Below are 15,537 nucleotides of genomic sequence, written 5' to 3'. Positions count from 1 at the left end.
TCCTCTATCTCCTGCTTTCACCTGCTCCGTGTGTCAGATGTTTAGTTACTCCTCTGCCTCATTTAGTGATATTAGTACAGTAACAAATGTAGTCTTTTTGTAGTTTTGGAGTCGAGGTTATCTGAATTGGAAGCTCGGCTCTGCACTGTTGAAAACCACCCGATAGCGAGCCAGGTCCCTTTAGCCCAGTATTTCTCAATTCCGGTCCTCATGACCCACTGCCCTGCATGTTTTTGATGTTTCCCTCCTCCACCACACCTGATTCAAATGATCAGCTCATCATCAAGCTCTGCAGCGGCCTGATAAGGAGCCATTAATTTAAAATCAGTTGAACTGACTAACATTACCATTGCTGTGTTTACAAGAACCTCTTTTAATCAGATTAAAAAGTCCAATTAGAGCAAAAAGACCTCGTGTAAACACCTCAGTCAGATAAGATTGACCCAATTGGTCTCAATTGTGCATTTTTAAGCAGATCAAGAGATGTGGTTTTTACCCTTTTGAGGTTCTAATCTACAGTAAAATCTTACCATCTGATTAGATATTAGATTAGATTAATATATTCTGTGTTTCCTCCAACTACACAGGGTGAAGCAATAAGTTTCCAAGGGTTAGGGTTAACCATGCAAATGCACAATTTATAAAACCTTTTTTTTTGGTGATCATATAAACACTTCACATCTGAATCTGTGATCAGATTGAAGAAATTATTGTCCATGTAAACATGACTATTGATTGTCTAGTCATAATCATACCAGTCTCTTGGAAAATAATGTAGATAATAATAATACTACAAATTACTTGGAATACAAATAAAACCTGGGCTTGATCTCTCGTTTGATGGAGTGTGCCTCACCAATGAGTATTGTAGTTATGGAGTTATTGAAGATTTTGTATAATTGTATTCCTTGAGTTGGAGTGATTATTTGAGTTGTGTTTGCTGTCTTTGTTGGATATAATCTTTTGTTCAATGCATGGGGTGGTTAATTGGATTTTTGTCTTGCTATCTTGACTTTTTGGTACTGGCAATATAGAATCCTTATATATAAAGTCAATTTTAATGCTAATTTCATTCATAAATATGAAGATACATTAAAAATCATTGATGTTTGGTAGTAAGCAACCACTGCACAAGTATCTCCAGTTTTATTGAAGATGCTGTGCAATAAGTATGACTCAAAGACTTGTACAGGGACCAGTGTGAAATCATTCAGTATATATACTTGTCAATGCCTCAACATTTAAAATTTGCATCATGCCATTATCAGGAGTTGTTACTGATAGGACTATGAGTTCTTAAGGTAATTATTGCTTGCTGAGGAAGCCTTTGATGTTTTCATCAGCAGAGTCGCTGCTGGCCACGGGCTGGTTCTTCAGAGCAGCATCTCTCATGTTGCGATAAGCATTCTCATTCTGCTTGAAAATCTTCAGCTCCATCTCAGTCTGCGTGCGCATGGACTGAAAGCATGACAGAATTGTGTTTGCACAATAAAACAAGTATTTAAAATATGCAGCTAGGAGTTGCATGGTTTCAGTATGTAACAATTACCCACTCACATCATACAGTAATATACAGTATGAAATACCTCCAGGTCCCTAGTGATGGAGTGGTTGGGTCCATGGGTGACCATCAGGATGCCATAGGCCTTGCAGATCATACTATGGCCCATTTCAATCTGCCCTGCATGCCAGTGGGTGACACCTGCTCGCATAATGGCCATCCCCAATTGAGCATTGTTGGGCCGGTACAACTTCCTATCCAAAAAGTAGGCGAAGCCGGGTCAAAACTATAGTCTGAGCTTTGGATAAATATATTGTCTTTAAAAAATTATACTGAAATTGTTCACTTTATTGTGTAGTTAACCCATAATGGCAAAGTCAAAACATATTTTAGCTGATTTTTGGCTGACGTATGTAGATCAAAAGTTTAACTCTAATTTAGAAAAAGAAACTAGATCCATAACTCAAGCCCCAAGCCACTCCTGTATTGTCTTGGCTGCACAATTCAAGTCATTGTTGAGCTAAAAGGGAACCATTCTATCTAGCCTCAATTCATGAGAAAGTTTTCTTTATATTTGTTGTCAACTCTGACCAGACTCTCTGTCTCTACTGCTGTAAAATAACCTTAGGATCGAACATAGGATCACACTATCACTGCCATGCTACACAGTGGGAATGGTATTAGCAAGGTCATGAGCAGTGCCTGATGTGCTGTACTGGACATTGTGCTTAGAGTTCTACCCCTAGGCTTCAATTATCATCTCATTAGATAAAATAATCTTTTCCCTGAGACCTTTTAATAAGAATTCAGACATACAGCAAACAGAATATCATGTGTCTTTTGTTCAGAGTGACTACTGTGTAGCTGCTCTATCATAAAGGCCTGGTTTATGAAGTGCTGCTGATTGGTCTTCTTTTTGATCAGTTCAGCTAATCTCGGCAGAGGACTTCTTGGAGTGAGTTAAGTTCTTGATCAAGTTCATTTCTATCTCTGCTCACTTATTCTGGTTGGATGGCCAACTCTGAAAATAGATTTTTTAGTTAAAAACTTTTTCCATTTTGCAAAAAAGAAATGTACCTTCCCACAATTTTATGATCACTCTGATATTGTAAATTACCCCTTTAAAGCATCCATCCATCCATTCTAATCTGCTTATCCAAGGTCAGGTCATGCGGACAACAGGTCCAGGAGAGAAACCCAGACATCCCTCTCCCCAGTGACACACTCCAGCTCCTCCTGGTGGATCCTGTGGTGTTCCCAGGCCAGAAGGGACATCCCTCCAGTGAGTCCTTGGTCTGCCCTGGGGCCTCCACCCCATAGAACATGACCAGAAAACCTCCAAAGAGAGGCGACTGGGAGGCATCCTAACCAGATGCCCGAAGCATCTCAGCTGGCTCCTCTCAATGCGGAGGAACAGCGGCTCTACACGAGTTCCCTCCGGATGTCCGAGCTCCTCACCCTATCTCTGAAGCCATTTCAGCTGCTTGTATCCGCAATCTCATTCTTTCGGTCACTATCCAGATCTCGTGACCATAGGTGAGGGTTGGAACAAAGATGGACCAGTAATTGAAAGCTTCACCATCCATTTCAGCTCTTTTGTCACCTCGATGGACCAGAGCTGCCCCATCATTACCGCAGACGAAGGCCCAATCCATCTGTCCATCTCCAACCTGCCATCACTTGTGAACAAGATACTTAAACTCCTGAGGCAAGGACTCATCCCCAACCTGGAGAGAGCATTCCATGTTTTTCCAGTTAATAATCATGGCCTCGGATTTGGAAGAGCTGAACCTCATCCCGGCCACTTCAGTGCATGCTGAAGGTGCTGGCTTGAAGAAGCCAACAGAACCACATCATCCACAAAAAGCAGAGATATGATTCTGAAGTTCCCAAAAGGGACATCCTCCTCTCCATGACTACACCTTCAGATCCTGTCCATTAAAATCACAAACAGGATGGGTTACGAGGGGCCTGGCGGAGTCCAACACGCACTGTAAATAAGTTGGACTTAGTGCCAGGGATGCGGTCACAGCTCTTGCTTTGGTTATACAGGGACCGGACAGCTCGTAAAAGTGGCTCTGGTACCTCATACTCCCTCAGCACCCCCCACAGAATCCTTCTGGGAACACAGTCGTAAGTCTTTTCCAAATCTACAAAACACATGTAGACTGGATGGTCAAACTCCCATGATCCCCTCGGTATCTCTGCAAGGGTAAAGATCTGGTCCACTGTTCCACAACCTGGGTGAAAGCCACACTACTCCTCCTGAACCAATTGTCAACAATTGGTCGGAGCCTCCTCTCTAAAACCCTGGACTAAACATTCCTTGTGAGGCTGAGTAGTGTGAGAGCAGATGTGGGCTTACTCATTGCCCCCCAGGTGTGCCTGCACATTGAGAGTAACCTCCCTCCACCTTCCAGTGGGGGGACGGGTCCTGACTGTTGTTTGTGCTTACACACCAAACAGCAGTTTAGAGTACCCACCCTTTTTGGCGTCCCTGGAGGAGGCACTGGAGAGTGCTCCTACAGGAGACTTCCTTGTTCTGCAGGGGGACTTCAATGTTCACATGGGCAATGACAATGAGACCTGGAAGGGGCTGATTGGGAGGAACGGTCCTCCCGATCTGAATCAGAGTGGTGTTCTGTTGTTGGACTTCTGTGGTCGTCATGGACTGTTCATAACGAGTTCGGTGAGGCCATGGAGAACGACTTCCGGACGGCCTCGAAGAGATTTTGGTCCACCAACTGGCGGCGGAAGCGGTGCACCGTCAACACCGTGTATGGTGGAGATGGGGCTCTGCCTACTTCAACTAGGGATGTTGTGAGTCAGTGAAGGTAATACTTCCAGGACCTCCTCAATCCCACCGACATGCCTTCTGATGAGGAAGCAGAGTTAGGATGGGGCCTCCCATTTCTGGGGCTGAGGTTGCCGAGGTGGTCAAAAGGCTCCTCAGTGCCAAGGCCTGATGAGGTCTGGCTGGAGTTACTCAAGGCTCTGGGTGTTGTAGGGTTGTCTTGGTTGACACGCCTCTGCAACATTGCGTGAACATCGGGGACAGTGCATCTGGACTGACAAATCAGGGTGGTGGTCCCCCTCTTTAAGAAGGGGGACCGGAGAGTGTGTTCCAAATACAGGGGGACCACACTCCTCAGCCTCCCTGGTTAAGGTCTATTCAGGGGTATTGGAGAGGAGCATCCGTCGGATAGTCATCCGTCGGATTCAGGAGGAACAGTGTGGTTTCCCATCCTGGCCACTGAACAGTGGACCAGCTCTACACCCTAAGCAGGGTCCTGGAGGGTGCATGGGAGTTCACCGAACCAGTCTACATCTGTTTTGTGGACTTGGAAAAGGCATTTGACAGTGTCTTTTGGGGAGTCCTGTGGGGGGTGCTCTGGGGGTATGGAGTGTTGTACCCCTTGATAGGGGCTGTTCGGTCTCTGTATGACTGGTGTCAGAGTTTGGTCCACATTTTATGGACAGAATTTCTAGGTGCAGCCAGGGCGATGGGGGGGTTCAGTTTGGCGACCTCAGAGTCGGGTCCCTGCTTTTTACGGATGAATGGATTATGTGAGCTTTGTCAGGTGGTGATCTTCAGCTCTCACTAGAGTGGTTCACAGCCGAGTGTGAAGTGGCTGGGATTAGGATCAGCACCTCCAAATCCGAGACCGTGGTCCTCAGCCAGAAAAGGGTGGAATGCCGTCTCTGGGTTGGGAATGAGCTCCATCCCCAAGTGGAGGAGTTCAAATATCTCAGGATCTTGTTCACAAGTGAGGGACAAATGGAGTCAGCAGTGATGCGGGCTCTCCATTAGCCTGTCTTGTTAAAGAAGGAGCTGAGCCAGAAGGTGAAGCTCTCAATTTACAGGTCAATCTACAGTCCTACCCTCACCTATGGTCTCGAGCTGTGGGTAGTGACCAAAAGAACGAGATTGTGAATACAAGCGGCCGAAATGGGCTTCCTCTGCAGCGTGTCTGGGCTCTTCATTAGAGATAGGGTGAGGAGCTCGGTCATCTGGAAGGGGCTCGGAGTAGAACCGCTGCTCCTCCGCATCGAGAGGAGTCAGATGAGGTGGCTCAGGCATCTGGTTAGGATGCCTCCTGGACACCTCCCTGGTGAGGTGTTCCAGGCATGTCCCACTGGGAGGAGACCCCAGGGAAGACCCAGGACATGTTGTGACCTGAGAACACCTTGCTCAAGCTGCATGCCCCCGCGATCTGATCCCCAGAGAAGCGGTAGATGATGGATGGATGGGAAAATTTGAATATGAATCAACTAAAAATTATACATAATGAAGTGTACTGATAGAGGAGGGGTCTGAATAAAAAACTTACTTTACTGACTACTTTATGAAAACCACAAAAAAGCTTAATATGTCCTTCTATAGTAGTTTAGACTAACTGATGAGACTTTCAACCAAGGAAAATCATGAAATTAGGAAAGAAAATTGACTGCCCCAACATCCAGGCTTTCCAGCATGTGAACAGATAATGTTTTACTTCAATATCAAACATTTCACAGAAATTCTGATGAATACTGATTTTTTCATATCATTGTAGGTAAGTAGAATTTTTCCAACCCCAGGTCAAAGCACTCTGTCAGCACTTACGTGTATCCTTCCACCATTCTATGGGTGTAGTCTGCAGCGTCAGGGAACAAATGTAAGTATGAGAGTACTTCACTGACAACACTGAGCACACGCAGTTTATACAAGTGAGTCTCAGCCAAGACATTCTCCTGCCTCTCCAGACACTCACGACACAATTTCAACACCTGAAAGAGAACAGAGAGGGCCATCGTTGGACCAAAGGAGTCAAAACTGCTCAAACAGAAACAGTCAACTACACAGCACAGCGGTGTACCTCATTGTAATCACCATCAGTACGGGACCTTTCAATCTTCTCAAGACAGTCTTTGCTGAAGGCAGTAACCTCTTTCACCTTATCAGCAGAGGGCTGTGAGTGAGACAAAGTAAAGGAGAAAAGCTACTTTACAAAATTAAACTAAGAAAATTTTGCAAAAGAGTTTCGTGTGTCCATTAACTTTGCCATCTGCAACTGCAGTCATCAAATCATCACTGATGCGCTCGCTGCAATGCTTGCAGGTGCACTCAAAGTGGAATTGCTCCCTCAGTTGTTTTTGGCGGTCAGCAGACAGGTTAAGAAAGTCTACATAGCTGACGGTCAGCTCTTCACCATCAGCAATTTTTTCCAGAGCTCGAAGCTCAATCCTAGAAGAGAGGAATATTGGATTAGCTGGGGTGTATCTGTGTGGAGTTTGTACATTCTACCTGTGTTCTTCCTCCCACCATCCAAAAACAGTTGGGTAAATCCACTGTTAGCATTAAAGCTTAATTGGCTATTCTAAATTGTCCCTAGGAGTAAGTGTGAGCATAATTGTTTATATCATTTGTCTCTGTGTGTCATAAAGCGGTGTGGAGTGGGAGGTTGGGATATTGAAGATCCAGAATGCAGAAATACTAGGAAGGAGGAACTAATGATGTAATGGGAAAAAAGGGTTTATTGAAATAACTAAATGAAATAGTGACTAGAGCAAGAACTAAAAAAAACTGCAAACAAAAACTAAAAAGAGAAAGAGAAACAGACTGACTAAATACAGTAGAAACACACAGGAAGAACATGGACGACCTGAGCTACTAACAAACAACTTACATAGAATAGTCTGGCAAGAAAAAACTGAAACCCAGGAGAATATGGACTGAGGGATAATTAACAAATGGAAGACAGCTGAAGTAATGAGAAAATTAAACCAGGTGCAACATAGAAACCAGAAAATTACTAGAAATTAACTGAGACCAGGATTAACAAAAAAACAAAACAGGAAGCAAGCAGACAGAAAATCAATGACCAAAATAATACAAAAGGTACAAAACATTGTATGAAAATGAAAACTAAGGAAACCAAAAGTGTGATGGACTAGTGACCTGTACAGGGTGTACCCACCGCTAGCCCAGTGTCAACTAAAATATGTTTATGTCTCCCATACAACCCTGCATTGGATTAAGTGGGTATAGGAAATGGAGGGATGGAACATCTTGCTTTAATAAGCAATGCTTTATTCACAAAAAAAGATCTGTAGCCTGAAAGTAGTGTTTAGCTTCAAGAGTACTGAAAGAATAATGAGTTTTTAAATTAATTTAGCAAGCACAATTTTCAGCCTGGATAGTGTATAATGTGAAGCAGGTAGTTTTCATTAAAGGTTATAGATTTTATGACAAAAGTTGAGTTGGAAACATCTGCGATACGTACCTCCTCTGAGAGTGAAGAGTAGAACTCAGAGCTGACTGGCTGCAAAAGACAAGAAATGTAATCAGTAGTCTGTTACACTGACTGTCTAAGATGAAGCAGCAACAAGCAAATTTGATCCACATTCTGCCATTTACAATTGTACTTGTTTTTTGGTCAAATAATATATTGTGTATTCCAATAATACATGTATGTATTCATTTCCATAAGCTCATTATACATATATGCATATATAAAGTTATATTTATATATATTTGATAGAAACTTCTCTCTCATCCAGGAGTTTATTTCCTCCAGACACTGACACGTGCGTTTGCTGGGCTGCAGTCGTCTGGTGACAGAGACTCATAAAGTTGTGTATCGTCTCCATGTCTGTGGTAATTGATGTTAAAGTTCTGCAATATCTGACCCAAAGGGAGCATATACAAGTTAAACAGAAGAGGTCCAAGAACTGACCCCTGGGGGACTCCACAAGTCATGGCCACTCGCTCAGATTCATAGCTGCCAATTGTAACAAAATAACTCTGGCCTTCTAAATGGGACCTGAACCAGTTAAGGACCGCTCCAGAAAGTCCAACACAGTTTTCCAGCCTGTGCAACAGGATTTCAAACGCAGCACTGATATCCAACAGAACCAGGACTGAAACATTACCAGAATTAGTATTCAACCTAATGTTGTTTAACACTTTGACCAGAGCTGTTTCAGTGCTGTGATGATGGCGGAAGCCTGATTGAAAGTTATCGAGACTTTCATTCAGAAAGTCATTGAGCTGGTTAAATACAACTTTCTCAATAATCTTGGATATAAAAGAGAGGTTAGAGACAGGTCTGTAGTTGTTCATCACAGAGGCGTCTAGAGTTCTCTTCTTTAGGAGTGGCTTAATGGCAGCTGTCTTTAGTGACTTGGGAAAAATGCCTGATGCCAGTGAGCTGTTTACTATTTGTAGGAGATCACTTTCTACTGAGGTAAAAACTGTTTTTAAAAAGTCAGATGGTATTATGTCCAGAGTGCAAGGTGTTGATTTCAGATGCCGAACTGTTTCCTCCAGGATTTTTAAATCAATAATATTAAATTGTGACATAAAGTCAGAGTTAGTTCTAGGTTTTAGACACAGATTCGTTTTCTTGTTGGTCTGTGTGGCGTGAATGTTTTGTCTAATTGTTCAGATTTTTTGACTAAAAAAGTTTCTCAGTGGAGAGGAGGTCTGGGTTTAACTGTTTAGGAAGATTTGTGAATTTTTCAACCATAGCAAACAGAGTTTGAGAATTGGCATTCTTATTAATAATTTCAGATAAATGCAGCTGTCTGGCCTTGCACAGCTCATTGTTCTAACTGTGCAGGCTTTGTTTGTACAGTTCATAGTGAATCTGAAGCTTTGTTTTCCTCCACTTACGTTCAGCTTTCCTGCATTCTCTTTTATGATTTTTGACTGTTTTCTCCATGGTATATATTTATTATTAGTTTATTATATTTATTATTAGCTATATACTAAAGCTTAAGACTCAAGAGAATTTATTCGTCAAAACAGTCATGTTCTAATATACACTGTACTGACATTTTGTTTCCCTTGGGCCCATATGGTGCAGCTCATCATTTTGTTTTAAAAACAGACATAAAAACAAAAACTATAACTATCACAGAACTATAAGACAAGAAGATGAAGTGACAAATGCAAAGTGGTTCAGTGTCAGGTAGTAAAAGCAAACACAGGTAGTGCAGTAGTATTGCAACAGAAAAAAAATCCCTTTTGGGAATGTCAGATTATTGAATAGAATTGTGTGTGATTATTACAATGTAAGTGGTAAACAGATCATCAACCGCTCAGGGTGTGTTACTTCAATCATTATTTGATTGATACAAAAGATGGCCCACAACATAAAAGTTGTTTACTACTTACTGGAGTAGTAGCTTCAATACCTACTTTCCATGGTTGAGGATGACAGAGCAGTTGGGCCAGCAGTCATGGTTGACCAGGCACAGGTTTGGAAAAAGACCTACTCCAACAGCCTGCAGACCCCTCTGGTCACTGAGCGTAAATCCATTACACTTGATCTACAGAGACAGACGGGTGTGTGTGTGTGTGGGTGTGTGTGTGTGTGTGTGTGTGTGTGTGTGTGTGTGTGGGAGGGGGGGGGGGGGGGGGGTGTCCACAGTGAGCATGATAGAGACATAGCAAAGGTTAATTTCTTAATTAATTTCTTGGCCTTGTGCCCAAGGAACAGTCGCACAATAAACTGCACTAACAATGCTGAAGATGTGAGAGATATATTCAACAGAGTGCTGCTTCCTTCCATAAGACCAGTATTCCAGGAAGTTGTGCACATCGGTCTTGAGCCTCTTCAGGTCTTCTTCAGCCAGGTCATCAACGTGGTCCTGCAGCTGGTCCACTGATATTAGTTGACTGTCTGATGCAATGCCTTTGTCCTTGTGTATACGCCACAGCACTCGAGCTGCCAGGCTGGGCAGAGGACAACAGGGTAGGTATAAGCCAGTTAGTGTTGCCACAGAAGTATAGATCAAACACTGCAACTTTGTGTAGTATGATCAGAGTTGAGATTGATGGATAAGCCAGCAATTAATTCAAACTGAGAAGGTATTTAATTTTTGGTCACCATTTGTTAATCAAGTGATCCTTAGTCATTCAATATTTAACACCTATGTTCTTGCAAATGAGGTACTGGTAGTTAGTTTGTGCATTTTAACTGAAGCTTTTATTATGGAAGGGGAAGTTGCAGAGTAGTGGGGAGTGTTGAGGAGATACTATGTTTGTTTTGGCAGTTGTTGTTATGATTTACATAAACTTTTGAAAAGAGTGTCAGCATGCTCTTTCCAATTATTACAACAATAAACACCCACAAAACTAACAGAACATTAACAATGTGCTCCTTTTCCAACAATAATCTAAGAGATTGGCTGGTTGCATGCCTCATTTAATCATACCAAATGCAAGACTCCATTAAGTATTATAAATGCAATAAAAAATGTGGTACGATGATATGCACAGTCATAGTCAAGAAGAGAACAATGTGAATGTGAACTGTACATTCATGTTAAGTATACTATTAAATATGGTGTCTCTTCGTTTATGTGAATTTTGGCCTGCATGTGTAATTGAACTAAACAGTCAATTAAACTGTTCAGCAAACTAATATATCAATTATCATAATGATCATATATGATAATATATATATGTATATATCATATTATATTATATCAAAATTATAATTATAATTTCTTTGAGCTACTCGACTGATTTGAATTTCCCCCACTGGGGGATGAATAAAGTTTTTCTATTCTATTCTATTCTATTCTATTCTATCAATATTTCTAACTGATAATTTAGCAGCTGCTTTTCAAAGTATTATGTTTAACCAAGTTCACCATCCTAGTGTAATATGCTGTTTTTACAGGTTTTTTCACAACCAACAGAAGTACTACTTTTATATTTTGAGCTGTGTGTCAGCAAAAGTATGTTAGTAGTATTTTTTAAAAGTTATCCTGAGAGAGGCATGAAGTTTTCTACCTAATGTCATGGCACTCTATAGAGTAGTTAAGCGTCATTTCAACCAAAGCTGAAATGTAAGTGTAAAAAAGGAAAAGTCAGCCATCACCAAAGGCAGTAGGAATCATCTATGCACACCTTTCTCATGTCAAAGTCCCAATAGCAGAAATAAACAGTCTGCATCAAGGAAGGAATCAGGATTTATTATCTAGGAGTCCACTACAAAGTCAAGAGATTAAGCCTTCATGTGTTTAGGTGTCATGGATCACAATGATCATAAGTCAATTTTTGTGACAGTTCATCAATTTCTGAATCTTTTTTTCCTCTTGTTTTTGCCACCCCCCTTGCCCATCAGTTTCCTGTTGTCAACTCAAGACTGCCTACTCATTTCACCTCTCCACATTCCTCTGAATCTGTTTTGGCCTGAATTACCTTCACAAAAATGTAATGTTTATTTTATGTTATAGAATTATGCATTTGAGCTCCCTTTGTTTTTTCAGCCATGGCAATATTAGCCTGATGAGGGCAGCAAGAGGAAATGATCAAGTTACTAAAATGATTGGAAATCATGTTCTGGATCTTGATTACCAACTAACCACAAGTGACCACATTTTTTTTTTTAAATTTTCCTTTTTTTCTTGTAACTGATTTATTTCTAGCAGCCACCTCTCAGGTTAATTTCAGATGAACCCTTTTTTCTTACCGAATATTTTCGCTGGGTGCTTTGCCTATCTTCTTGATGGCTCCACACTCTTGCTTGTGTTCATCCCAGCATGCAGTCTGGCAGGTTCGGTCACAATAGTGAGCAAACCTGCACTGAGCGCAGCGATGCAGCTTGCCCTGATGCCGGAAACAGCTGTGGCACACCTGGGTGGCCAAACTGATAGAGAAACTTGACTATACAATTGCTCTAAAACTGTCTTTCGATGATAAAGAGAACAGGGGGAAAAAACTGAGAAAGTTTCTCCTATTCACTGACTACTTAACAGGTCCTGTGTATTAGTGTTACATTTGCCATAGATAAAAGTTACTGTAGTTTGTCTGGTCCCTTTTTAGCAGGAAAACATCGAATGCAATGAAAAATAACAAATTACAATAAACACAAACTACAGTTTAAAAGCACAAGTAAAAAAACAAAAATACTCTATATCTAATGTTAACAACATTACCTGTTCAAATTTTCAGAAAAGGAGAAACTACTGCAAAACTGCTTATTTTATTCATGATATGTCTACTAAAACAAAAAACATATGAACATATTAATAAAGTAAAACAATGGATTTTAACTGAAGGCTATTTTTAAACTCATGATAAATACATGACTTTATGCAAACAAGCTTTTATAACATGATAGCACAAAACCTTGGTCAACTTTTTTTCTGCTGCTTGGCTGCCAACAACAAACAGAACAGTGTGTGAATAAACCCACAGCAGTGTCTACAGTCTTTGTGTAAACAGTCTTTTCAGTCTTCTTTGCCTGTCCAAACAACTGTGAACAAACTTCTTGATGCCTTTAACAGTTTAAAGCAAGGAGTTGTTTTCTCTCTGGAAACTTTTAGGACAGTTAAATATTGGGCAGAGCCTGTGGGGCTCGCATCCTGTACCCCCATCTCTTACATGGCTCTAAAACTGTCTTATCAGGTCTGTGTCAGAAAATCTATCATAATGACAAACAATAGCAAATACTTAGCTTCAGTATCCACACAACCTAAAGTAAAAGTCAGAACAGCACATGCGTCACAAACGGCATGCTACAGAATGCTAAAACTGCTGATACAGCACACCACTTTTTGATGAGTTCCTGCTTTGAGAAAAAGAGCCTCTTGAAGATGGAGAAACATCTGGACATTACACAAGAAGAACAAATTTAGCCTAAAATAGTACTAAATATAGTACTAACTTCAGACATTACGCTTTAATAAGCGTATGGCCTGTTGACTCTATTTACACAGTTAATACAAAGGAAAGGAAATTGTATCAGTCTCCAATAACTCTTTACAAGAAAGCATGCAATGCCAAACTTTCATTCGAAGATGATCAAACAGAAATAACTGTTTTTGTTTTTAATATCTATCTTCCTGGAACTTTAACCTCAGATATTTAGCCTCAAAGCACTACTGTTATAGTCACTGTGACATATTCTGTTATAAAACATCCAGCCTTCTCAGACCATCTTGAGCAGGTCTGCTTTCTATTTTCAGAGTTAAAACTAAACATTGTGAATCAGTGATCATGAGACTAATTGTCACAAAGCCCCTGCCCCCTTTTTGATCCCATATATAAAGCAGTTTTAGATGCTTTACCCATAAATTTTAGTACCTGTTGCATTCAGGTGTTTCTGGTATCAACTGTAGCACGTTAAGAACACTACATGTCAGATCACAAGACTTTTTAAGAGTGATATCAAGAATAAACTAATTTAAGTGCTTGAGAGTCATTGTAATGGTAGAGCCAAGTGTGTCATGGTTCATATTACACATTGATAGGCTTCCCTTGCTGGTGTAATGAGTTTTTTTTAAATCTAGATATGAGGTCATAGCCCAGTGAAAGTTGACAAAGACTAAAGCCTACAACAAACCTGCAGAGCATCAGCAATATCTGAAAAAAACATGCTCAGTGATTAGATAGCAAGTTCCCTAACCAGTCCATCTGATGCATAAACTACAACATCCAGTAGATGCATGATCCAGTGCATACCTATCGAAGACCACAGCAGAGTAACTGGGTTCGGCGAATATCACTTCTCCCGTGTTAAACTCTTTGGTGGCCCTCAAGCCTCGACCTTTCTTCCCGGCATCAAAGAGCTGAGCATTCTCCATGTTCCCAACAGTCATTGTACTTGCAAAACAAAACACCCAGGAGACAGAGAGGAAGGAGAGAGCAGCAGAATGTGGGACGGGCCGAGGGAGTGGAGAGTACTGATGAAATTCTCACTTCAGGAGCAGTTGTCCCCTCTCTCCTTGGCCTGAGTATTGCTAAAGCCAAAAATAATTTTGCCCCCTCTAGGGCTTTTGTACCACCTCCTCAGAGTTGGAGGGGGCGTGAGGAGAGGAAAATGAGAGGGACTAAAAGGGGGGTGGTTGGGGCTTGCTTAGGTAAGAGGTAGCCTGTGAATGTCAGGGTCCCCTTGTTTGGGTTGGTTCTTCCTGGGATATTTTGGTCCCAGACAGCTGTGACTGTCAGTTAGAGGCACATGACAAGAAACAGAGCTACCCAAACAGATTCAGTGTTTGTCTCAATCTTTTTTTTTTCATGTTAGCTTCCATATCAAAGGTAGCTTCAAACTGTTACTTTTACTCACCTTATAACTTTTAATTCATCTGCTATTTTGATTTAACATTATCATTATGGATAGTTGTAATTAATTGCTAACTTTTGGACATACAATGTTTTCAAAGGGCTTTGTCTACCACATTTGTTCTGGACAAAAAAAAAAAAACGCTTAAATCATAGCCAAAACTTCCAATTTCAATGTACAGTTGTCATGGAGTCTGCCTCTCGGTAGGCAATGGGGTCTTTACCCTCCTTCTCTCATGTCTCTCTTCTGTCCTTCACTCTGCATTTCACTGCAGAATCAGTTTCTGTTGTTGAGGTTGGGCCACAGCTGCTACTAATTATTCAACACTGGTATAAATGCCTGCTTACAGTGCCAGACTGTAGCGCTGTCTTCACAATTTCATTCTTACTTGGCATGGATTCTACTGCACTGCACCAGACCAAGTAAAGCTCTGGAGTCCACAACTAAGACTGTCAAACCCGTGCAAAGCCGCACCGAGCAAAACTTTTAGGTCAATACTTACCTACATTATAAACACCAAAACCATTGTTTTGCCTTTGCATCTGCTTTTGGGTCTAATACTTCACTGTGACAACAGTAGTATCCACAGTTTTCTTTAGAATAGCATTTACATATTTCCTTCATAATTGAAGACAAAAAAAATTTAAATAATACATTTTTCAAATGATGATATTAATCTGCCTTAAAAGATTAATATCATTGAGGATAGGCATTCAATTCTAAATATATTCACCGAGTCATAATTTCTATTTGTATGCCAGAGATAGTACTGTACAATGTCATGTGCATGATGTCATGAATTTTGCTAAATAAACTGATGGAGTATATGCATAATTACTTTAAGTTATTAAACATTAAATGAATAACTCATATTTAGAAAACATAATGGTCAGTAAGCATAAACTAGTTACCACATCTCTTTCTGTATTCCTTTTTATATCTTGAGACTGACACTATCATGGGCTTTAATAG

The 15,537-nt window shown here is 40.9% G+C and overlaps 1 protein-coding gene across 1 annotated transcript; it reads right to left on the bottom strand.

Moving 5' to 3' along the window:
- Positions 1-1,044: 1,044 nt before the first annotated feature.
- Positions 1,045-14,239, bottom strand: LOC140277281 (histone-lysine N-methyltransferase SMYD1-like). The gene is made up of 10 exons (XM_072372247.1): positions 13,965-14,239; positions 11,971-12,147; positions 10,010-10,223; positions 9,687-9,817; positions 7,768-7,806; positions 6,542-6,728; positions 6,361-6,453; positions 6,108-6,271; positions 1,587-1,755; positions 1,045-1,458 (listed from the first exon to the last, which is right to left on the bottom strand). The coding sequence occupies exons 1-10, from the start codon at positions 14,099-14,101 to the stop codon at positions 1,306-1,308; spliced, it is 1,464 nt and encodes a 487-aa protein (XP_072228348.1). The 5' UTR covers positions 14,102-14,239; the 3' UTR covers positions 1,045-1,305.
- Positions 14,240-15,537: the final 1,298 nt, after the last annotated feature.

This window comes from Leuresthes tenuis, unplaced genomic scaffold, assembly GCF_036924035.1.
Source record: "Leuresthes tenuis unplaced genomic scaffold, fLeuTen1.0.hap1 SCAF_19, whole genome shotgun sequence".
NCBI lineage: Eukaryota > Metazoa > Chordata > Actinopteri > Atheriniformes > Atherinopsidae > Leuresthes > Leuresthes tenuis.
The sequence above is the reverse complement of the archived record's forward strand: the minus strand, read 5'-3'. Positions and strand labels throughout refer to the sequence as shown.